This window comes from Corvus hawaiiensis, chromosome 11, assembly GCF_020740725.1.
Source record: "Corvus hawaiiensis isolate bCorHaw1 chromosome 11, bCorHaw1.pri.cur, whole genome shotgun sequence".
Lineage (NCBI taxonomy): Eukaryota > Metazoa > Chordata > Aves > Passeriformes > Corvidae > Corvus > Corvus hawaiiensis.
The window spans coordinates 17,479,377-17,499,426 of NC_063223.1; the positions used below are offsets into that span (position 1 = coordinate 17,479,377).

Here is a 20,050-nt window from a genome sequence, read left to right on the forward strand (position 1 = left end):
CAGTGCAGGCAGTACAGGCAGTACAGGCACACAGGCACACAGGCAGTACAGGCAGTACAGGCAGTGCAGGCAGTACAGGCAGTACAGGCACACAGGCAGTGCAGGCAGTACAGCAGCAGGCAGTGCAGCCAGGCAGCAGGCAGGCCTGTCACGGGGTGCATGCGCTACGTGGAGGCGTGACAGCTGTTTCCGCTGTCATCTGTGGCTGCTGCCTAAGGAAAAAGTTTCTCCTCTGGGCAGGCTGCCCGACCAGCTTGAAGGCTCCCGGCAGCTCCTCGGCAGGCAGCCCCGAGCAGTGGGAGCAGGTAGGACATGGCTGTTCCCTGCACCTCTGTCCCCGTTGCTGCCCCCAGCACCCCCTCTTCAGCTGGGACTGGCAGGGGGCATAGCAGATGGGGGCTGTCTGAGCCCCCCCATGCCCAAATCAAGGCACTTCACTGGTCCTGAGAGGGACTGGGGAGGTGGCATTGCATGTTTGGGGGGTGTCGTCACGTTGTTTCCTCTCCTGCAAAGCCTCGGGGGCACAGACCTGGGCGAGCCTTGGGGACACACTCCTGTGGATTGGGGGTTCCTAGTGAGGGGAGGTGGGGGCTGGCAGTCCCTTGTCCTCTTCCAGCTCTTCTGACCCAAGTTTGCTGTGCAAGCAGCTGAGCTCCCCTGTGCTCTTCCTTGGCTCTGCGTCACTGGGCTCTTTCCACTTTGGGGTCCCTCAAGGGCTGAAGGGTGCTGAGAGGCTCTTCCACCCACTCCGAACAGAGGGACAACACTCAGACAGTTTGTGGGCAGAGGTCCCATCCCCTCCTCCAGCCCTGCTGTCGGCTGAAGGCACAGGGAAAGCAGGACCCAGCCCACAGGACTTTCCCGGAAGGGCAGCTCGGCATCTCTCACCTCTCCCTCTGCTATCTCCAAGGATTTTTCTGGGGGATTAAGGCTGCACTGACCCCACGGCAGGGGGTGGGGACTCAGTCATGGCTTCCAAGCGCCAGGCGTCCTCCTCGAAGCAGCCAGACAGCAGGGAAAAGAAGGCAAAAGGGGAAGAGGAGGACAGCACCTGGAGCTCCACCTTGGCAGCCCTGAAAACTGCTCCCAAGGAGAAGCCCCCTGCCACCATTGATAGGCTGTGCCCCCTGAGCACGGCACCGGACGCCCGGGTGAGAGCAGGGCTGAGGTACCCAGAGGGGCAGGGATGGGAGGGTGTGGGTGGGAGGGTTGGGGGAGTCCCAGAGCGGCCCCTGCCCTATTGACACAGGGTCAGCCCCAATTTTCCTTGCAGACCCCCATGTGTTCCCACTGGGACATTTCTGGACCCTCTCCTTCCCCAAACACTGCCCAGGTGCCAGCCCAGGCCGTGTCACTCGCTATAGGTCTATGAGGACTATGACTGCACCCTGAACCAGACCAACATCAGTGCCAACAACAACAAGTTCTACATCATCCAGCTCCTTGAGTGTGATGGTGCCTACAGTGTCTGGAACCGCTGGGGCCGTGTGGTGAGTCCACCCTGGCACTGCTCATCCCCTGCTCCTCAGCTGTTCCCACCCTGCCTTCGGAACCCCAAAAGCTGAGGGTGAACCTGGTGGTCCCCATCCTTTTTCCCTGGTCCCAAAGCGAGCAACCACCTGTCCTGCTGTAGCCCTTTAATGGGGGGGCTTCAAGGACTTGCCCCCACATAACATGGTCAGCCTGGCTGGGGCACATGGCACCTGTCACTGCAGTGAATATGAGTGTGACAGCCCAGCAAGGAGTCCTGGGGTGTCTTCCTGAGCTGGTGGCTCAGCATGTTCCTGCTCACTGCCCCACAGCCCTGCTATCACAGCCCTCCTGGTTCCTGCCTGCTTCCACTGGCATGGGGCTGGTGGAGCAGGGATGCAGGGGAGGTCCTGACCGCTGCTGTCCACTGCTAGGGAGAGGTGGGCCAGTCCAAGCTCATACCCTGTGCCTCCCTGGAAGCTGCCAAGAAGGACTTTGAGAAGAAGTTTCGGGAGAAGACCAAGAACAGCTGGGCAACAAGGGAGAACTTCATTGCCCAGCCGGGGAAGTACATGCTCATCGAGGTGCAGCCAGGGGCTAGGCAGGAGGTGGAGGTTGCCCTCAGGGTGAGTACTGTGGGCACCCAGGGTGTCACTGTGGTGGGATGGTCCTCATCGCACTCCTGGTCCACTGAACACCACAACATCCAAGAGGGTCAGCAGGATGGGATGGGTTTTGAGGGGAGTCTGGGTGCGTGCTGGAACAGCTTGAAGGCAGAGATTTGGGGCTAATGGGTTAAAATGGAATGGGAGGGCATCCTGAATGAGAAACATGGCCTTCTGGGTGGCAGTGGCCATGGAAAGTGGAGGCAGCACCTGCCCGTTGCTCTGCTGCCCCGGGACCAGGCTCTCCTCACAGAGATGGGCAGCGCTGGTGCTGTGCTCCCACAGCCTCTCACAGGCTCGCAGCTGATGTGGGGTGTCTGCAGGTGGATGCTGTGGATGGGGACAAGGTCTGCAAGCAGCGGGTGCTGCCCTGCACCTTGGACAGAGCCACACAGGACCTGGTATCCCTCATCTTCAGCAGTGACATGTTTCGGGATGCCATGCAGACCATGAATATCGGTAGGAGGCAAGGGGTTGATGGGTGGCGTGGGCTCAGTCTGGGGGTGAGGAGAACGGAGCAGAGTTGCTGATGGATTTTAGAGCATCCCCTCTGATATCCTGGCACCTGATGGGTCTGTGGACACCTCATGCTGGTTGCCCACACTTGCCCATAGTGATACTGGACGTTCTTGGAAGTAGCTGTGGGGCAAGTGGGGTGGATGGGTTCACCTTGTCCTCCCCTGTAGACGTGAAGAAGATGCCTTTGGGGAAGCTGAGCAAGCACCAGATCGCGAGGGGCTTCGAGGCACTGGAGGAGCTGGAGGCAGTGCTGAGGGAGCAGCCCCCCCAGGCCACACGCCTGGAGGAGCTCTCCTCACGCTTCTACACCATCGTGCCACACAACTTTGGACGGGCACGGCCACCCCCCATCAACTCCCCTGACCTGCTGCGTGCCAAGAAGGACATGCTGTTGGTGAGATGCCAGAGCACATAGTGGGTGGCATCCCTTCTCAGTGGGGCAGGAGCTGCTGGCAGGAGGCTGGGCTTGCCCTGGTCCCCCGGCACAGTGCCCAGTACTGGCGGTGAGGATGTCCCTGCTCTGTCCCTGCCAGGTGCTGGCCGACATTGAGGTGGCACAGAGCCTACAGGCACAGAAAGTGAAGGAGGAGGAGGAGGAGGAGAAAGAAGTCGCTCATCCACTGGATCAGGATTACGCCCTGCTCTGCTGCCAGCTTTTCCTGCTGGACCCGGCTTCCCGGGAATACCAGGTGCTTCTTATGCCACAGTGTCCCATAATGGGAAGCAATTATGTCAGGCCTGTGGGCACCCCAAAGGTTCCTAATGTCTCAGGGGGACCGTGGGCATTGCTGGGATGGCTGCCTGGAATGACACAGCTTTTTTGCCTCCCCCTTGGCAGCTGATCCAAACCTACGTGACGCAGACTGGGCACAAACTCCGCATCCTCAACATCTGGCAGGTGGCCCGAGATGGTGAGGTGAGGAGAAGGTGATTTTCCCCATGTCACAGTGGGGAAGCCATGGTTGCACCCCAGGATTGCTTTAGGGCTTCTCCATCCAGGAGGGGATTCAGCCCAGCTGGCCAGGGCCAAACAGGCACCCCATCTCCTGCCCCTCCAGCCAGGCACTGGGGCTGGACTGGGTAGGTGGGTGGCAGTATTCCACCCCTGGGCACCCATGTCTCCCTCTGTGGAGAGCTCTTAGCTCTGCATCTCTCCAGGATGAGCGTTTCAAGGCCCATGATCTCCTGGAGCACCGGCGCCTGCTTTGGCATGGCACCAACGTGGCAGTGGTGGCAGCCATCCTGAAGAGTGGGCTGCGCATCATGCCCCACTCGGGCGGGCGCGTGGGCAAGGGCATCTACTTCGCCTCTGAGAACAGCAAATCAGCCTGCTATGGTGAGGGTCCTGAGATGGGCAGGGCTGCTCATGATGCCCACAGGGTCTGTGTGAGCCTGGCTGCCTTTGCATACCCCCTGCCAGGCAGCTGTGGGCATGCCAAGCCCACGACTGGTCCCTGTGTCCCAGCATGGCCTGGGCACAACCAGATGGGAACACCAGGGATGGTGCTATCATCCCCATCCCTTTCTCCCATGGCAGTGGGCTGTACATCTAAGAAGGTTGGCATCATGTTCCTGACGGAGGTGGCCCTGGGCAAGCCCTATCGCATCACCCGCGATGACCCCACGCTGTGTCAGCCACCTGCTGGCTATGACAGTGTCCTGGCCTGTGGCCAGACAGAGCCAGGTGAGCCTGGGGCAGGAGCGGTGTGGTAGCTGTGGGCCTGTGGTGGGCACAGGGCATGGGGGGAGAGAGGCCAGATCTCAGGTTTGATGTGGTGGTGGGGTGCCTTCTGGCCCAGATCCTGCACAGGATGAGGAGGTGCTGCTGGATGGCAAGAAGGTGCTGGTGTGCCAGGGCAAGCCCATCCCCATGCCTGCCTACAAGGACTCCTCCTTCAGCCAGAGCGAGTACCTCATCTACCAGGAAAGCCAGTGCCGGATCCGCTACCTTGTCCAGCTCCACTTCTGAGGGTGCCTGGGAGCACCGTGGCCCTGGGCCAGCACCAGCTGGTGACACCCATCAGCCCAGAGCACAGCGATCTGGACACTCCGGCCACCCCACCTGGGGCTTGGCGAGGGACAGGCTGGCATGGGGACGGAGCTTGCTTTGGCTGTGAATAAAAGCACCGTGCCTTGCATCGAGCAGTGCTCTCGCTTTCCTGCCCAGCAAGGCAGGTGTGTTATAGGGAAGGGTGTCAGTGGGTCGCTGAAGGGATGGCACGGGTGGCTCTGGAGGGGCCAAAGCCTTCAGATGAAAGCTGGTGTCTTTGAGAGCCAGCTGCTCTTGTCACGTTAGCAAGGCACATGGCTCATGCCCACCCCGTGGCATCAGAGCTACAGAGGATGAGCCAGATCTGCTGCCCTGCGTGGGCATGGAGGAATTAATCCATCCATCCTGAGGGTGAGTGCCCGTCTGGTTCCTGACACCTGACCTCCCTCTAGTGCCATGCCTGCTGTCCTGCCTCAGCCTGGCACCCATGCCAAGCCCTTCTCTGTGCTCACGTGTGCCCCTTGTTCGGGTGCTCAGGCTGCCAGGGAAGGGCAACTCGCAGCTGTGTTACCCCAATGCCCCATGAGTATCCATGTGCCAGTGGAGATGATTTGCTGCAGACCTGCCTGTAGCTGTGTCCCTTGAACCCCAGGGACCTGAGGGCTGAGCTGTTCCTCTGGAAGGACCAGGCCTGGTGGAGTGGGTGGCCATTCTTGGGGGGCACAGGGCTCAGGGACCCCGGTCCCCCCTTCCTGAGCCCCTGCCGGCTGCTAGGACCCAGCAGCTGTCTCCGTGGGACTGCCACGGGTGCAGGCAGCGCAGGCAGCGCTGGGAGTGACAGCTGGTGCCATCCGCAGCTGGCGGGCTGCAGGCAAACAGGATGACGAGCGGGTGACGGGAGCGGGGAAGGGGGAGCGTGGCCTCACACAGGGCCGGCAGCCCCGGTTCTGCTGCGGGAGCAACACCAGCAAGAGGGACCCCAGTGAGGAGAGGAGCATCACCCATCTCCCCAGGAGCAAAGGTGCGCTGAATCCCATCCACCCCAGGTTCCCCTGTGGCCAGAGCAAGAGGGTTGGGACAGGCAAGTTGTGCTGTCCCTCCTTGGGACATACTGGTGCCATTGGAGAGGGGGACGGGGTGTCAGGCTGGCATGGGTGCCCACAGGTTCTAGCAATGCTATCCCTGGCCAGCTTGTGGACAGCCTGGGTGCCAGCTGTGGGACAGCCAGGGTGCTATGACTTCTCTGGCTACCTCTCCCTCCTCCAGCACCTTAGAGGTGTGCTGGTTGTCTCTGTGTTTCTCTGTGGCTCTTCTCCATTTTGGTTCTTTCCCTTCACACCCTGCTCCCGATCCCAACAGGCAAGGAGAAGGTAGCAGCCATGGTTGTGGTGGGGTTACCCTCTCTGGGACACAGGAGAAGAGCCCTTGCTGCCCAGGCACCAGAACTGCTGGCTTAGCCCTGGAGGGGGATGGCAAGCCAGACGGGGTCAAACACCACGGACAGCCTAGAGCTGCTCTCCATCCCCAAGCACTCCATTGCCCAGGAGGTGGTGGGCCTCTTCTGCATGATCCTGCTCACCCTCACCGCCCTGGTGGCAAACATCGTGGTGATGGTCATCATCCTCAAAACACCCCTTTTCAGGAAGTTCATCTTCGTCTGCCACCTCTGTGTAGTCAATCTCCTCTCAGCCATTTTCCTCATGCCCCTGGGGATCATCTCCAGCTCCTCCTGCTTCAACAGGGTGATCTACAGCATTGCTGAGTGCAAGGCCGTGATATTCCTGAATATCTGCTTCATCAGTGCCTCCATTCTCACCATCTCTATCATCAGTGTGGAGCGGTACTACTACATCGTCCACCCCTTGAGGTATGAGGTCAAGATGACCATCAGGCTGGCAGTGGCTGGAGTGATTTTCATTTGGGTCAAGTCTGTTCTCATCACTGTCTTGGCACTGGTGGCGTGGCCTCACGGTAATGGGGCCACCAGCGCCAGCCGCTGCACAGTCTACTGGAGCCCCGGGGCACACAAGAAGGTTTTTGTGATCCTCTTCAGCATCACCTGCTTCATTCTGCCCACCATCATTATCCTTGCTGTCTACTCCAGCATCTACCGCGTGGCCCGGACTGCATCCCTGCAGCAGGCGCCTGTGCCGGCACAGGCAGTTGCACCCAGACACCGATGTGATTCCATCGCCAGCCAAGTGACCATCCTCACTGCCAGGATCCTGATGCTGCCCAGGCTGATCCCAGATCGCCTTCTGGGAAGCAACAAGGCCATCCTCACCTTGGTCCTCATTGTGGGACAGTTCTTGTGCTGCTGGCTGCCTTTCTTTGCTTTCCACTTGCACTCCTCTGTCACTGTTGGCACTCTGGGTGGTGGGCATGGGGAGATGGTGGTCACCTGGATTGCCTACTCCTCCTTTGCCATTAATCCTTTCTTCTACGGGTTGCTGAACCGCCAAATCCGTGAGGAGCTGGCCCGGCTCCGGCGCAGCTGTCTTAACCGTCCACTGGGTCAGGAGCTCTGTCTTTCCATCTCAGAGGCTTCTGTTCAGGAAAACTTCTTGCAGTTCCTCCAGAGAGCAACTTGCACACTGGAGACCCACACCAGCTGCATCAGCCCCAGCCCCAGGAACAGGCTGGACCAGACCACAGCGGGCTTCCCCACCCCAGGTCAAGTTCCTGAAGAGAGCAGCTGAGAAGGAGGCTCTGTTCCACTGTGCTGGGCAGGAGACCTGCCAGGGACCTGTCAGACCTGCTTGGACCCAATCTCTTGGATTTGGGGAAGTCCTTGTTCAGGTTTTACCTCTTCTCTGAGCTTGTGCTGGAAGATGGTTTGTCTCTGTGTTTCTCTGTGGCTCTTCTCCATTTTGGTTCTTTCCCTTCACACCCTGCTCCCGATCCCAACAGGCAAGGAGAAGGTAGCAGCCATGGTTGTGGTGGAAGAAGGCAAGGAGAAGGTAGCAGATCTGGGGAAGTCACATCTCTCTTCTGCAGGCTGGAATTGTCTCCGGCTCCACCAGCACAGCCCAGTTCCATGGATGGGCTCTCCTCAAGACATGGAATGCTAAGGGGCTCCTACACAGGGGCAGGGACACCTCCATCTCCACTGCCCTGCTGGGAGCTCTCCTGGCCAGTGGGAAAGAGCAGATGTCCCTTGCATTCTACCCAGGAGCAATGTTCCAGCTAATGCCACTAACACCAGTAACACCAGGGCCCCGAGCCCCCTGCTGAGCCTGGATGGCAGGCATGAAGACCTCCATCCTTGACTGTTTAACCCAAAACTAATGTCTGTGTGGAGGAGCTCCTGCTCCCTATAACACTGATCAGGAGGACACACTCACAGGGCTGGCTCTGGCTGTGTCACTGTTTGTCCTGCTGGCATGGCAGCATGCAATGCCCATGGCCATGCCTGGCCGTGCCCTCCGTCCCCCTTAGCTGGCAGTGATCACCCCCCTGGGGGGGAACTGGCTGTCCGGGGGTCCATGCCAGGCTGTTTATGGACACAGCTGCCCAGCTGAAGCCCAGCCAGCAGTGCCACGTGCCAGCCAAACCGGGCTGCTGGCCAAGGGCACACTGGGGTGGACATGGTGACACAGGCTGGTGGGGGGTGGCTGCGTGGGGTGCCCCAGGGCAGCAGCAGCTGGGCAGACGGGATCAGGAGCTGCTGTTCCACTTCAGTCTCATTGCTTTTGAAGGGCTTGGGGACACTCTCATGGGGTCCCCAGTGCTAGAAAGAGGACTGGACCCTTTTGGGGAAGGCTGTGGGGGTACATCACCCCCAGCCCACCCACAAAGGTCCCAGGGATGGTGTTGGCATGGTGGGTTGGAGATGTCCCTTCTCCAGTAGTAACTGTAGGCCTGAGGGAAAACTGCCCTATGGCCTCTCTAACTTCCCTGTGGCAGGGAGGGGCTCCAGGAAGACCCCCAGAGAGATGGGGCTGAAGGCCAGCATCCCCTCCTAGACACAGGGATGCCCTTCCAGCCACCACTCAAGTACCCAGGAGCTGGGGCCACCCCTGCTTTGGGGGAAGTCTCTATCCAGGGTGGGGAATATTATTATTTTTGTTTTTATTGTTATTTTCTTGTAAATTTTATCTTTTTATTAAACCATTGATAAGTTACAAAGGAGGAAAAAATATAGACTCATATATATACAGCATTTCCAAGCCAGCAGGGACTGGCTCTTGGATGGGGTTGCTGGGAGGCGATTGCCCCAGGGTGGCCCAGCAAGGGCCCCCCACCAGAGCCAGCGGACGGGGGACTCCTGGAGAGGCCAGGCAGTCCTCATCCAGTGGGACCTGGCTTTTGGGTGCCAGATGGAGTGTGGGCGTGAGCAGGATGGCAGGGCAGGCAGGGTGAGGAGCAGGAGGCAGGGGTCCCACACCAGCACAGGGCACTGGGAGAAGGGACCCTAGGCCGGCAGGGATAGGCTCCCACCCATTACCAGGACACATGGTCTCTGTGCAGAAAATCAGGGAGGGGGGCACAGCGCTGCTGGGACGAGCAGCAGGCAATGAAACAGCTCCTTCCTCCAGCGGGCATCACCACCAGGAAGACCCTTCCCTTCCCTGGGGTGGGGGACATGGGGCACCTGGCAGAGGCTGAGGTCAGGGTGGGTGATGGGAAGGTGTCCTTGCTACTGAGGAGCACCCTGGACCCCCTGACCCACCCACCAGTGGGGTTCAGTAGGGCGAGAACTTCTGCCGGTCAGCTTTCTTGGTGCCGTTGGCTGCCGAGATCTTGGTCGTGTAAGTGGTGGTGCCGCCATTGGGACCTGCCATGGAGGATGGGGACAGTGCCAGGAAGGACACCGGCTTCAGGCCAATGAAGTTGGAGAGGGAGATGGCGTAGGGGGTGCCCAGCAGGGCTGGGGGGGCTGAGGCAACGGCGGGAAGTGCTGCACCGGAGCCTGGGGCAAGGGGCTGGGAGAAGCCCATGCCAAGGTCCATGGAGCCAGGGCCTGGTGGCACCTGGGAGGTAGATTTAGCCGTCTCTAAGCTGGGGAAGCAAGAGAGAAGGATGATGGTGAGTACCATGGTGACAGAGTGGTTCTCCCACCACGTGAGGGTGCAGGAAGCACGTGCCCCATCCTTTCTGGCACATGTCTCCATGGCACATCCTGGGTATCCCACTGAGCAGGATTAAAAAGCTGGGGCTCAAATCTGGTGGGTCTCGGGTCCTGCACCTACCGCCGCAGGATCTCAAAGCACCACCCCGCTCATCCTTCCTGAGGATGCTGTGGTGGGGGGATCCTCCAAAAGCTGCCTTGGAGTGCTGGAGAAGTGCCACCCCGCACTAGCACCCAGCATGAGTCCCTCCCAGGCTGACACCTACCAGGCTGTGATGAGGTACTGAGCCAGGGTGATGCTGACAGGGGTCCCTGTGATGGTCACATGCCGCTCACTGGAGCCCTCGGTCTGGTTGCCAATCTTGATATGGGCGCCCGACATCTGCCTGATCTCGCTGATCTTGCTGCCGTGCCGGCCGATGATGCAGCCGATGAGCTGAAGGGGCAGGGATGGGGTGAGCCAGAAGCAGCCAGAGCAGTCTTGCCAAGCAGGGAGCTCCCAGGGGTTCACCCGGACACACCCTACACCTCAGAGGGTTGGTGAAACTGTGGAAGGTGCTGGGAGGGCAGGTCACTGCTTTCCTTGGGCAAACCTTGCTTTTGGTCTCACTCAAGTCCCTCTAGCTGGCATTGTGCCACATGTCAAGGCCATTCCTTGGCATTGGCCAAACCCTTTCCCCCTGCCCTGTGTTTCAGTTTCCCTTTTCTTCTGCCCCAGTTACTCCCTCCTGCTCCTAAGCTCTGGCAGAGCCTCCACTGTGTGGGCCAGTGGGTGCTGGCCTCTGCAAAGTGCCTCTGGGATGGGACACATGGGTGGGGACAAGCTGTGGTCCCCCTTGTCATTCCCAGACCAATACATACGTCGTTGGGCACCAGGAACTCCTGGGAGCTGCTCTGGGAGCTGGCATCCAGACCTGGAGAGAGAGACAGGGATGTTAGCAATGGGGGGGGGGCAGGTCTCCAGTAACTCTGTGCCCCTACCCCAGCCCCATACTGGGGTGGTCAGCGGCTCTGGGGACAAAACTGGAGGATCCCTGGGGAGAGGCAGGGAGGACAGGACATAGACGAGTCATAATTTGGTGCTGGTGCTCTCTCACTGCAGGACTGGGGACCACTGGTGGGTGCAGGGACCCCAGGAAAACAATGAGAGGGTTGTGCTGGGGGGGGAGGTAGACATGCTGGGGGGGCTGGGACTGGGAAGGGTGCAGAGGATGGAAACCCCTTCATCAGGGCCAGGTGTCAGAGTGGATCAGGAGAGGCACCCACACCCCCAGCCTTGGGGGGAGCATGGGAGATGCTCACCTGGCATCATGGTGGGTGCATGGCCCAGGGGGGCAAAGGGAAGCGCATGCCCTGACAGCTGCTGCAGCTTTGTCACCTGCCCAGGCAGTGCAAAGAGGAGGAAGGTGGTGTTAGGGGTGATGGCAGAGGGTCCCCTGTGCCCCAGTGCCTCCCAAGACAGGCATTACCAGCAGCACCCATCCTGGTGGGCACAGACCCTGTTGCTACAGGGACAGACTCACCTCTGCAGGAGAGACCCCACTGTACTGGCCCTGCATGGAGAAGCCCTGGGGAGAGAAAAAAGGGGCATCAGTGGGGAGCCAGGTGGGGACCATTGTCTCAGGTCACTCCCCCCTGGGACAGAGAGACTACCCTGAGCCCACCAGAGTTTCCCCTTGCTGTCAGAGGCTGCCCCCCTGGCCACCTCATGCCCTTGGAGATGCTGTGGCCTCTTACCTGATTGGCAGAGAGCAGGATGGTGCCCAGGGAGAGACCAGGGTGGTAGGGTATGGTGGCCCCCTTCGGAGGCGACTGGAGACAGAAGGAAGGAGGTGGAGGAGATGAGAGATGAAGCTGAATGCCCCTGTAGCCCCAAGGACCCTCTGCCCCTTTATGCCTCCAGCAAGCTGGGCATAGCCCCCAGCACCATGAAGGCATGGTGCTCCTATGGGTTTCCACACAGGGGGACCCTGGTGTTTGGGTCCAGATGGGCATGGGAAGCCTTGGGGAGGGGGAGGTGGGTAGCAGATGCCCCCTGGGCTGGGCATGGGGCTTGGCGGGTACCTCCAGGATGACAGCGCAGATCTGCCTCACGCACTGGATGATGGTGTCTGGCACCCCCGAGACGGTGACAGCCCGTTCAGTGGAGTTGGGCAGCAAGTCACCAGCCACCTGCACCTGTGCCCCTGTGCTCTGCAGGAAGCAAAGAGAGATGCTGGCGTCCTCCAACCACTCCCTGCCAGGGCTCAGCACCTCACACCTCCCCTGTCCCCCTCCTGAGCCCCCAGGGACCATTGCAGGACCTGCAGGGTGCTGCTCCCTCTCCTGCATCACCTCCCCCAGCCCCTGTGGGACTGTGGCAGCCCCCACACCCAGGGCTCTGTGCCTCCAGGGGAAGAAGGGGATCCCACATTCAGGCTGCCCTCAGCCTCACCTCCCGGATCTCCCGGATCTTAGCTCCCGCCTTGCCGATGAGGGAACCGCATTGGCTGGCCGGGATGACGAGGCGCAGGGTCACGGGTGCTCTGCCTGCTGACACCCCATCGCCCCCTGCTCCCAGGTCCTGTGAGGGATGTGGGTTGCAGCGTCAGACCCCCAGGATCCCGCAGGTGTGGGGGCACCTGGCGGGGATGTAGGAGGGCTGTCTACCTCCTCCAGCTTGAAGGCGATCATGGAGACAGCGCGGAAGACGGCATCGGTGGAGCCGGTGATCGTGGTGATGCGCTCAGGGCAGGACCCTTCCGAGATAGTGATGCGTGCGCTGCTCTGGGGACAGTGTCACACCCCATTAGGGATGTCACAAGCCCTGTGCTTCATTACTTCTCCCAGGGGTAGCCTCATAGGCGAAGATTGATGCCTTCAAGCCTGAGCCTTCCCCTTCCCACCTGCCCCAGGCAACTTTCCCTGGGGTGCCGCTTTGTTTTCCCTGGTTCCACCTGGGATTTAGGGGGCCAGGCACATGGGAGCCACCGGGTATAGGCCCAACAGGCAGCAGGACCTGGCAGCCCATCAGCATGCCCTTACCTGCTCTCGTATCCTCTTAACAGTCTCTCCTTTCTGCAGGTAAAGGAACAGGGTGGGTGGTCAGGTCCAGGGGAGCCAAGGGCTGGCAACACACAGGACCCCAAATCTTACCTTGCCGATGATGCTGCCGATCTCCTGAAAAGGCAGACAAGAGAGGCACTGTCAGCAGGCAGCTCCCTGCCTGCCACATCCCTCCTCTGCCCACAGCCTGGCAACAGGCAGACCTTGCCCTAGGGACACTGGGTGACACTGGGGCATGGGAATGTGCCCCTCCCTGGCCTAGGATGGGGAAAGAAATCCTTCTGGGAATGCTATTCCCAGGAGAGACTGGGAGCAGGGGAAGAAAACAGGGCATAGTGAGGAGCTGGACCTCCAACACGGCCCCTCACCCCAGGCATCACTGACCCCCCCAGTGGCACTGAGCCCCCTGCCATTACCTTGCCGTGCATGAGCATGCGGAGGGTCAGGGTGATGCTGAGCTCCGTCTCCTCAGGACTGCCGCCCATGCCACTGGCTCCGTCCGGCGATGCCATGGCGGGAGGGCGAGATGAGCCTGTGGGACATGGTGGTCTTCAGACAGGGGGGATGCCCCAGCTAGCCCCCCACCCCCAGATCTGCAGCTTGAAAATCCTACAGCTGGGAAATGGGGAAACTGAGGCAGGGGCAGCACTGTGCCCTGCTCTGGCAGGGGAGGTTCACATGGCCCCATGGCACCCCACGGGCACCCTGCACTCCCAAAAGGGACCCGCTGCTGTGTGTCTGCCTGAGCTGCCTTCAGTCTGTCTCACGTAAAGCCAGGAACTGGATGGGTACAGGGGAAAGCGGCAAGGTGTGTGGAGCATGGCTGTAGGATAGGATTCTGTTTGCAGACGCTTGCTGGAGTGGGGAGAGCAGAGGTGGCCTGGGTGATCTCACAGGCTATGCAAACCACCTTCTTTCTCCTCCTTCCTTCCCCCTGCCCATGTGCAAAACCCCAGGGGAAACTGAGGCAAGCTCCCTGATTGGGACCACCCCAACCAAACCACAGCATGATGCCCATTGACTGATGCCGCTGCACCCTGTCCCTTCCCAGAGCACCCCAGGGCCCCCCCGGACCCTGTTCCCGGGTGGCCGTGGGCGGCCAGTGCCCCTGGGAGGAGGACAATTACTGCGTGTCCAGGCCCGGGTGGGCGGCTGCGGCACCGCTGGCTCCCGGCGAGCTGGGCGATGCCAAGCAGCTTTGAAACAAAGCACCCGTGTTGGGGCTGGGGCCGTGTCCGCGGGCATGGCGGGGGGGGGGGGGGGGGCGGCTATTTTAGGTGCTGGCAGGACTCGTCACCGCTACAGCACATCTCCTGCATCAGGGTAACGGGGGGGGGGGGGTGGGGGGTGGGGGTGGCGCACCCCCTAAGTGCTATGGCTCGCACCCCCGGAGTGGTTTGAACGCCCCGTCTCCACCCTCCTGTTACCGCGGGCTAGAGAAAGGTGGAGAGACTGAAGAAGGGGAATATTCCCATTCCTGATGCAGGGGAGCCTGAAGTGGGGCGGAGGGGGAGGGATGCACCCCGCTGTAACCCCTGCCCGCGGCATCCGGAGCTGTGTGCGGTGCCGGCAGGGACCGCGCAGCCGGCCGGGGTCCCCAGTCCCCCGGGGATGAATGGCAGCAGGAATCCGCCAGGGACAAAAGACCCCGCCGGCGGAAGAAGGACGAGGCTGGCGGTGGGACAGAGGGAACGCAGCAGGGCCACGAGTGTCCCCCCACTGCCACAGACAACGCGTGGGGGGTCTGCGGGCAGGGGGGTGCTCTCGCCCAGGTGAGCCAGGCTGGCAGGGACGCCAAAGGTCCCGGTGATGGGCACAGGCCACCTGCCATTGGGACAGCCACCAAGCTGGGCACCGCCCGTCCTTCGGGGCACCTTCGGGTGGCAAAGGGAGGGGGGGACGATAGGAGGAAGCCCCCACCCCGTTCCTGGGGAAACCTCTCTCTGCTCGCCCTCCCGGCCGCCCCAAGCCCTCTGGTCCCCGCGGAGTGGGGCCTGGCGGGTACCTTTCCGTGCGCCTCGTCCCTCCACCGCCGGCCGCCCCGCTCAGTGCCACATTGTCCCCGGCGGCGCCCAGTGACACCCGGGGCAGGAACAATGAGCCGCTTGACAGGCCAGGGCCAAGCTGGCAGCCCCGGCCCCCACCCCGGTCCACGCCGGGGCCCCCCTCGCTCTTCCCCTCTCCCACATCCCTCCCTCCGGGATCCTATTACAGCGGATAAGAGACACTAAAAGGAACAATGCACCCTGGGTAAGGCCATCTGCCACCGCTGGGGACATTCCTGGCCCCCCCGGCCCCCCTCCCTTTGGCTCACACATCGCCCCTCTTTGTAATTGCGTGGTTTTTTTCCTGGAAGCCGATCAGCTGGCAGGGCTCGAGGGCTCAAGGACACCGGAGCGGGCAGGGATGGGGCAGCTGGCACCCCAGGGCCCGCTGGCACCCCGGGCTGCTGCTGTGAGGTAGCGCCTGGAAGGGCAGGAGGCACCCCTGCATGGGGGGGTTGGGACAGCAACAGGGGACCTGAGCCATCTGGGGGGACAGGGATGCTCCAGACAGGGGTCCTGCCGTACTGCCAGGGCAGGGACCAGCTCCTGCACCCCTGGCACTGCCTTGTGTCCCCCACATGGGCATCCTGCACCCACAGAAAAGTGCCCCCCCCCCCCCCCCCCATTACCTCCCCCACTAAATCCTCCTGTGCCCTGGCGTAAGCAGCTAAAGCCCAGGCAAGCTTGGGGAAGGGGGGGCACTGGGGGGGCACCCTGCTGCCGGCTCCATCTGTGCCCCCGAGTGCCCGGTGCAGCAGCACCAAAGGCAGAGGATGCAGGTGGCAGGCAGGGGTCTTGTCCCCCTGTCTGTCAGGCCTCCCCACCCGCCTCCTCATCTGTTCGTGTTGGGTAAATCGCCCCCCACCTCCTCAGGGTGCTGGGTGGATGCTGCCGTGGGCAGGAGCCTGCCGGGGCTGGCAGTTCCCTTTTAAGCCCCTGTGGATTACCCTGGACTTGGGTGTGTGCCAGGAGGGGTGGGAGGAGGAAGAGGAGGATGAAGAGGAGGCTGGGGACGTGGCTGTCACTACCTTGAGGGACCTACCCGTCCCTGAACACAGCCCTGGGCCTCCCTCAGCACCATCTGAGGTTCATGGGGGTCCTGTCAGAAGTGATGGGTGGGCTCCAGCAAGGCTGGCACTCACCCACCCACAAGTCCCAAATGTACCATCCCTCAGAGGCTGCATCTTCCCTGCTGTCACCCCTCAGACCTGTGTGGGACAGCAGCCATGGAGGCGGGCATGAGGGAAGGAGGTGGGAAAGGTGGAAAAGTAGCAGGATGAAGGTGGCAGGAAAGCAGTGGCAGAGCCTGGGGTTTTATTTGGTCTCGAGAGAGGTAGGTGCTGGTGTGGGCCAGTACAGTGTGAGTGCCAGCCGAGCACCTGGGTTGGCACAAGGGTGCATGTGCAGGCAGAGGGGTGGGTGGGCTGGCCACATCCCCCTGCCCAGGTCCCATCCTGTTCATTTCAGCTGCTGCAGGAAGGCCAGGAGTCCATGGTGCCACTCATTGGGTTTGTCCAGGTAGCAGGCGTGTCCTGCACCCTGCAGCATCAGCACCTGGTGCTCAGCGAGGTGCCGCAGGTTGTTCAGGCTGGTCTGCCCCAGCTCCATGTCCTGGTCCCCGTACACGATCAGCGTGGGGGTCTGCAGAGGGGGAACGCACCCTGAGCCTGCAAGTGTCACCCAGGCCCTCACTCCTCCTGGCCAGGGACACCCTGGAGGGGAGACACTTGCCCTTCTCCCCCACCCAGTATGACAAAGGGAAACTGAAGCTCAGACTCCTGGGTCTCCAATTGTCCCCTCTTTCCCTCCCACTACCTCACATTTACATTCCTTCATCACCACATTCCCCTTTTCCAGTGGCAACAGGGTTTCTGGCCCGCTTGGCCTTTCCCCTGCCCAGCCCCAGTACCAGGGTCCCCTCTTCACCATCCCCTCCCAGTTCCCTGACCTCCCCAGTGTCCTTCCAGGCCGTACTTTGATTTGGGCATACTGCTCCGCCGTGAATTTCTCAGTGCAGATGGGTGCCACAGGTACATAGGCCTTGAACAGGTGGCTGTGCTCTAAGAGGAAGGGCAGCGAGTACATGCCACTGAGCGATGGGCTGATCACCACAGCTGGACCCAGGCCCAGAGCCTCCAAAACTGCCTTCAGGAACGCTGCCGGTGCTGGCTGGCCCACGGGCGCTGGCGCGACGGCATCCTTCGAGCGCCCCAGCCCTGAATCGTGGGAGACAGAAGTGGCCCTGTCAGGCTCCACACCACCTCAGTGACTGGGAGAAGCCAGCACACCACGACACCAGGGTTGCCATCCTGGCACCACAAACCGGTGACTACCCCACCTGACTCTAGGGCTGTGCTCACCACACCTTACCCGGCAGGTCGATGGCCACGGCTCGGTAGCCGTTCTCGGCCAGTGTGGCGAGCGTCCCCACCTGCAGCCAGGTTTCGGAGGAGAAGCGGATGCCATGCAGCAGCAGCACTGTCAGCTTGGGCACTGCCTGGGCTGGCTCAGCTTGGCGGTAGAAGAGGGTCTGTCCTTGCACTGTGACGGTGCTCTCAGTGATCCGCGGGGTGGCCATGCCTGAGGGCCGGGGGGCTGTTCAGTGGGGTGACAGGTGGGAACAGAAGGGCTGACAGGCCTTCTGCTGCTGTTGAGGCCTGGCAGTGGCAGGAAGGCAGGAGGGCTATGAGAGGTCACACCGGCATCACCTTCACTGTGGTGGCACCAGCGGGGTCACTGATGTGCCAGGTGGGCTCCCGGGCCTGCAGCCCTTACCTGCTGCTCCGCGCACGGGGCCGGCCCCCTCTTGCCTCTTCCCCGCTGCACCACGGGACTGGGGGTGCCGCGTCCCGGGGCCAAGGACCGACGGGGCGTGCGAGAGAACGGCGGCACCGCCTCACGGAGCGCAAGGTCCGGGGCGGCCCCGGGAACCACTGGGCAGAGCCGAGCCCTGCCCCGCCAAGCGAAGGCGAGCTTTACCGAGCGCAGCCGAGTCTTGCCGAGCGAAGCCGAGCTTTGCCGAGTGAAGCCGAGCTTTGCCGAGCGAAGGCGAGCCCTACCCGAACTCTACCGAGCCAGGTCGAGCGCTGTAGAGCAGAACCCGAGCTCTGCCGAGCCAGACTGAGCCCAACCCGAGCCCTGCCCGAGCTCTGTCGAGAGCCACCGAGCCCCTGATGAACATAGCCGAGCTCTGCCGAGCTTAGCCGAGCCCCAGCCCATCCCCGAGCAAGGGCTCCACTCCATCCCTCGGGGCTGCGGCGCCGCGGGCTGCCGCCAGACGGAGCCCGAAGGCTCAGCGGCGCCGTGCACGGCGGGGCCGGGGCCGAGCGGGGCCGGGGCCGAGCGGGGCCGCCAGCGCCGGGCGGGGGCTCGGGCAGGGCCCGGGCCGAGCAGAGCAGCGGGGACCGGGACCTGTCCCCCCGCAGCAGCGGGGCCGGGTCCCGCAGCCCCGCGCTGCCGCTCTCCTTCTCCAGCGGGAGCGGAGATGCTGCTTGCCCGCAGCCGCCTGGGGCTGCTGCTCCTCGGGGCGCTCCTCGCTTTCCTCCTCTACCTCTTGCTGCCGGCCGCCCGGCGCTCACGGCCTGACGAGGGGAAGCGGGGTTGGCGCGCGGCCAACGGTACCGTGAGGACGGGGATGGCTGCGGGAGAGCCCCCCGTGTTCTACAGGGAGGCTCCCGCAGCAGCTGTCGGCCCCGGGAGGTGGGTCAGCCCGCCGGCATGGGGGGTGGCAGGCCCTGGGGTCGGTGTTCACCAGCCCCCGTGGTCGCTGGACGCTGCAGGCATGGCAGCCTTCCTGGACCCCTTCCCACCTGTCTTCCCCCCACGCAGGCCCGATGTCCTCTTCCTGCACGGCCAGGCATTCACCTCCAAGACGTGGGAGGCCTTGGGCACGCTGGCACTGCTCGCTGGAGAAGGCTACCGTGCGGTCGCAATAGATCTGCCTGGTAGGACCATGGCACTGTGCTTAGCTGATCACTTTGGGCAGCTCCAGTCCCTCATCTTAGTCGCTGCTGGGCTCTGGATCTCTTTAGGGAGGGCTCTGGATGGCTACTGGTGATTCCTGGGGCAGTGTGCTCGGGATTTGTCACTGTCCTGGGCCATTGATGGCTGCGACTGTACAACCCTGGGGCTTCAGCAAGTGTCCATTTTTTGACAAGCCATTGAACCCTGGTGAGGAGAGACCATTGCAGGCTGCACAGTGCCCCCTGACCACCCTATGCCCTCTTCCCCATACCAGGCTATGGGGATTCGCCCCCAGTGGAGATGGTGGTGACGGCACAAGGCCGGAGGACTTTCCTGGACCATGTCCTCCAGGAGCTGGGCATGCAGAGGCCTGTTCTCGTCAGCCCCTCCATGAGCGGCCGCTTTGCCCTGCCCTTCCTCCTGGCACATGGGGACCGGCTGGCCGGCTTCGTGCCCATTGCACCTGTGGGCACCAAGGACTACACTGCTGAGCAGTACCAGGGGGTCCAGGTGGGTTGTTGGGCTCTTGGGGGCTGTCCTGGGTATTGGTGAGCCTTGTGAGCCAGCTGGCTGCAGGGTGATGTGGAGGGTGGCACTGTTTTGGGGTGAGTGAGGGGGACCTGTGTCCCCCAGCTCATGAGGGTGCTGGCACCTGCCTCCCCTCAGCTTTGCAGCCCCCTGCGGTGACAGTCCAGGGGGAGCGTGGTGGCCATTTACCCCTCTGACAGCTGCTCTTGTTTTCTCTCTCCCCTTACCAAGACGCCCACCCTGATCCTGTATGGTGACCGTGACACAAGCCTGGCTCCCCAGGCCCTGCAGAACCTCCAGCACCTCCCTAAGCACCGTGTGGCCGTGCTGCCCGGTGCTGGCCATGCCTGCTACCTGGACAAGCCAGAGGACTTCCACCGGGCCCTGCTGGGCTTCCTGCACCAGCTGAAGTGAGCGCTGCCTCCTCCCTGCCAAGCAGAAGGCGTCCAAGGGACTGGGAGACACAGAGAGCTGGCATGAGGGGTGCTGTTCCCTCTTGGGGTACCCCCAGGGTGGCGGGGGTGGGGACTGGCGGTGTCCCTTGCTGGCAGGACAGGGTGTCGTCTGTCACGAGGCCAATAAACTGATGCTGCTCTGCTTTCTGCGTGTGTCCCCAAGCGCCGCGGGGCTGCTCGAGCTCCAGCCTCATCCCTCTGCCCCTAGTGTGGGGCCAGGAGGGTGGCCTGTGCCCCTTGCGTGCACCCTGCCCCTTCTGCTCCCCCCGCTCCTCCCCTGCCCGCCCCTGCCCGCCTCC

General features: G+C 62.2%; 5 protein-coding genes and 1 long non-coding RNA gene across 12 annotated transcripts; 4 read left to right on the forward strand and 2 right to left on the reverse strand.

Annotated features, from left to right (window-relative positions):
• Window positions 1–172: 172 nt before the first annotated feature.
• PARP3 (poly(ADP-ribose) polymerase family member 3) lies at window positions 173–4,792 on the forward strand. Its single transcript, XM_048315482.1, has 11 exons — window positions 173–305; window positions 911–1,151; window positions 1,365–1,490; window positions 1,905–2,096; window positions 2,459–2,594; window positions 2,822–3,048; window positions 3,188–3,343; window positions 3,493–3,570; window positions 3,813–3,990; window positions 4,192–4,338; window positions 4,454–4,792. The coding sequence occupies exons 2-11, from the start codon at window positions 969–971 to the stop codon at window positions 4,621–4,623; spliced, it is 1,593 nt and encodes a 530-aa protein (XP_048171439.1). The 5' UTR covers window positions 173–305; window positions 911–968; the 3' UTR covers window positions 4,624–4,792.
• Window positions 4,793–5,531: 739 nt separating this feature from the next.
• LOC125331464 (probable G-protein coupled receptor) lies at window positions 5,532–7,989 on the forward strand. The gene is made up of 2 exons (XM_048315488.1): window positions 5,532–5,665; window positions 6,004–7,989. The coding sequence occupies exon 2, from the start codon at window positions 6,114–6,116 to the stop codon at window positions 7,341–7,343; it is 1,230 nt and encodes a 409-aa protein (XP_048171445.1). The 5' UTR covers window positions 5,532–5,665; window positions 6,004–6,113; the 3' UTR covers window positions 7,344–7,989.
• Window positions 5,672–7,989, forward strand: LOC125331467. The gene is made up of 2 exons (XR_007206063.1): window positions 5,672–6,014; window positions 7,566–7,989. It is a non-coding gene; the product is annotated as an uncharacterized LOC125331467 (long non-coding RNA).
• An 842-nt stretch (window positions 7,990–8,831) lies between these two features.
• Window positions 8,832–14,939, reverse strand: PCBP4 (poly(rC) binding protein 4). 4 transcript variants are annotated; one of them, XM_048315483.1, is made up of 13 exons: window positions 14,766–14,938; window positions 13,177–13,292; window positions 12,851–12,874; window positions 12,740–12,772; window positions 12,365–12,481; window positions 12,150–12,278; window positions 11,780–11,908; window positions 11,453–11,527; window positions 11,239–11,283; window positions 11,018–11,093; window positions 10,577–10,629; window positions 9,982–10,151; window positions 8,832–9,645 (listed from the first exon to the last, which is right to left on the reverse strand). In XM_048315483.1, exons 2-13 carry the CDS (start codon window positions 13,270–13,272, stop codon window positions 9,330–9,332), a joined length of 1,263 nt encoding a protein of 420 aa, XP_048171440.1. In that variant the 5' UTR covers window positions 13,273–13,292; window positions 14,766–14,938; the 3' UTR covers window positions 8,832–9,329. The 4 variants fall into 4 exon arrangements, with proteins under 4 accessions (XP_048171440.1, XP_048171441.1, XP_048171443.1 ...); XM_048315484.1 differs by lacking the exon at window positions 11,453–11,527 and having other exon boundaries at window positions 14,766–14,939; XM_048315486.1 differs by lacking the exon at window positions 14,766–14,938 and having other exon boundaries at window positions 12,365–12,476; window positions 13,177–13,194.
• Window positions 14,311–19,894, forward strand: LOC125331465 (protein ABHD14A-like). 2 transcript variants are annotated; one of them, XM_048315490.1, is made up of 4 exons: window positions 14,311–14,532; window positions 18,634–18,749; window positions 19,043–19,278; window positions 19,528–19,894. In XM_048315490.1, exons 1-4 carry the CDS (start codon window positions 14,372–14,374, stop codon window positions 19,708–19,710), a joined length of 696 nt encoding a protein of 231 aa, XP_048171447.1. In that variant the 5' UTR covers window positions 14,311–14,371; the 3' UTR covers window positions 19,711–19,894. The 2 variants fall into 2 exon arrangements, with proteins under 2 accessions (XP_048171447.1, XP_048171446.1); XM_048315489.1 differs by lacking the exon at window positions 14,311–14,532 and adding an exon at window positions 18,158–18,504.
• On the reverse strand, window positions 16,089–17,812 carry LOC125331466 (protein ABHD14B-like). 3 transcript variants are annotated; one of them, XM_048315493.1, is made up of 4 exons: window positions 17,581–17,812; window positions 17,176–17,385; window positions 16,780–17,021; window positions 16,089–16,446 (listed from the first exon to the last, which is right to left on the reverse strand). In XM_048315493.1, the coding sequence occupies exons 2-4, from the start codon at window positions 17,381–17,383 to the stop codon at window positions 16,264–16,266; spliced, it is 633 nt and encodes a 210-aa protein (XP_048171450.1). In that variant the 5' UTR covers window positions 17,384–17,385; window positions 17,581–17,812; the 3' UTR covers window positions 16,089–16,263. The 3 variants fall into 3 exon arrangements, with proteins under 3 accessions (XP_048171450.1, XP_048171448.1, XP_048171449.1); XM_048315491.1 differs by having other exon boundaries at window positions 17,176–17,462; window positions 17,581–17,809; XM_048315492.1 differs by having other exon boundaries at window positions 17,176–17,488; window positions 17,581–17,809.
• Window positions 19,895–20,050: the final 156 nt, after the last annotated feature.

Excerpts from the sequence above, each read along its gene's own strand:
- LOC125331466 (XM_048315493.1), bottom strand. The coding sequence starts at position 17,383 with ATGGCCACCCCGCGGATCACTGAGAGCACCGTCACAGTGCAAGGACAG. Across the intron at positions 17,022-17,175 it reads CGTGGCCATCGACCTGCCGG|GGCTGGGGCGCTCGAAGGAT; the intron begins GTAAGGTGTGGT and ends CCCACGATTCAG. Across the intron at positions 16,447-16,779 it reads AGCAGTATGCCCAAATCAAA|ACCCCCACGCTGATCGTGTA; the intron begins GTACGGCCTGGA and ends CCCCCTCTGCAG.
- LOC125331465 (XM_048315489.1), top strand. The coding sequence starts at position 18,290 with ATGCTGCTTGCCCGCAGCCGCCTGGGGCTGCTGCTCCTCGGGGCGCTC. Across the intron at positions 18,750-19,042 it reads GGTCGCAATAGATCTGCCTG|GCTATGGGGATTCGCCCCCA; the intron begins GTAGGACCATGG and ends TCCCCATACCAG. Across the intron at positions 19,279-19,527 it reads AGCAGTACCAGGGGGTCCAG|ACGCCCACCCTGATCCTGTA; the intron begins GTGGGTTGTTGG and ends CCCCTTACCAAG.
- LOC125331464 (XM_048315488.1), top strand. The coding sequence starts at position 6,114 with ATGGCAAGCCAGACGGGGTCAAACACCACGGACAGCCTAGAGCTGCTC.
- PARP3 (XM_048315482.1), top strand. The coding sequence starts at position 969 with ATGGCTTCCAAGCGCCAGGCGTCCTCCTCGAAGCAGCCAGACAGCAGG. Across the intron at positions 1,491-1,904 it reads GGAACCGCTGGGGCCGTGTG|GGAGAGGTGGGCCAGTCCAA; the intron begins GTGAGTCCACCC and ends GTCCACTGCTAG. Across the intron at positions 3,049-3,187 it reads CCAAGAAGGACATGCTGTTG|GTGCTGGCCGACATTGAGGT; the intron begins GTGAGATGCCAG and ends TGTCCCTGCCAG.
- PCBP4 (XM_048315483.1), bottom strand. The coding sequence starts at position 13,272 with ATGGCATCGCCGGACGGAGCCAGTGGCATGGGCGGCAGTCCTGAGGAG. Across the intron at positions 11,094-11,238 it reads GTGGGGTCTCTCCTGCAGAG|GTGACAAAGCTGCAGCAGCT; the intron begins GTGAGTCTGTCC and ends CTGCCTGGGCAG. Across the intron at positions 10,630-11,017 it reads TGCACCCACCATGATGCCAG|GTCTGGATGCCAGCTCCCAG; the intron begins GTGAGCATCTCC and ends CTCTCTCTCCAG.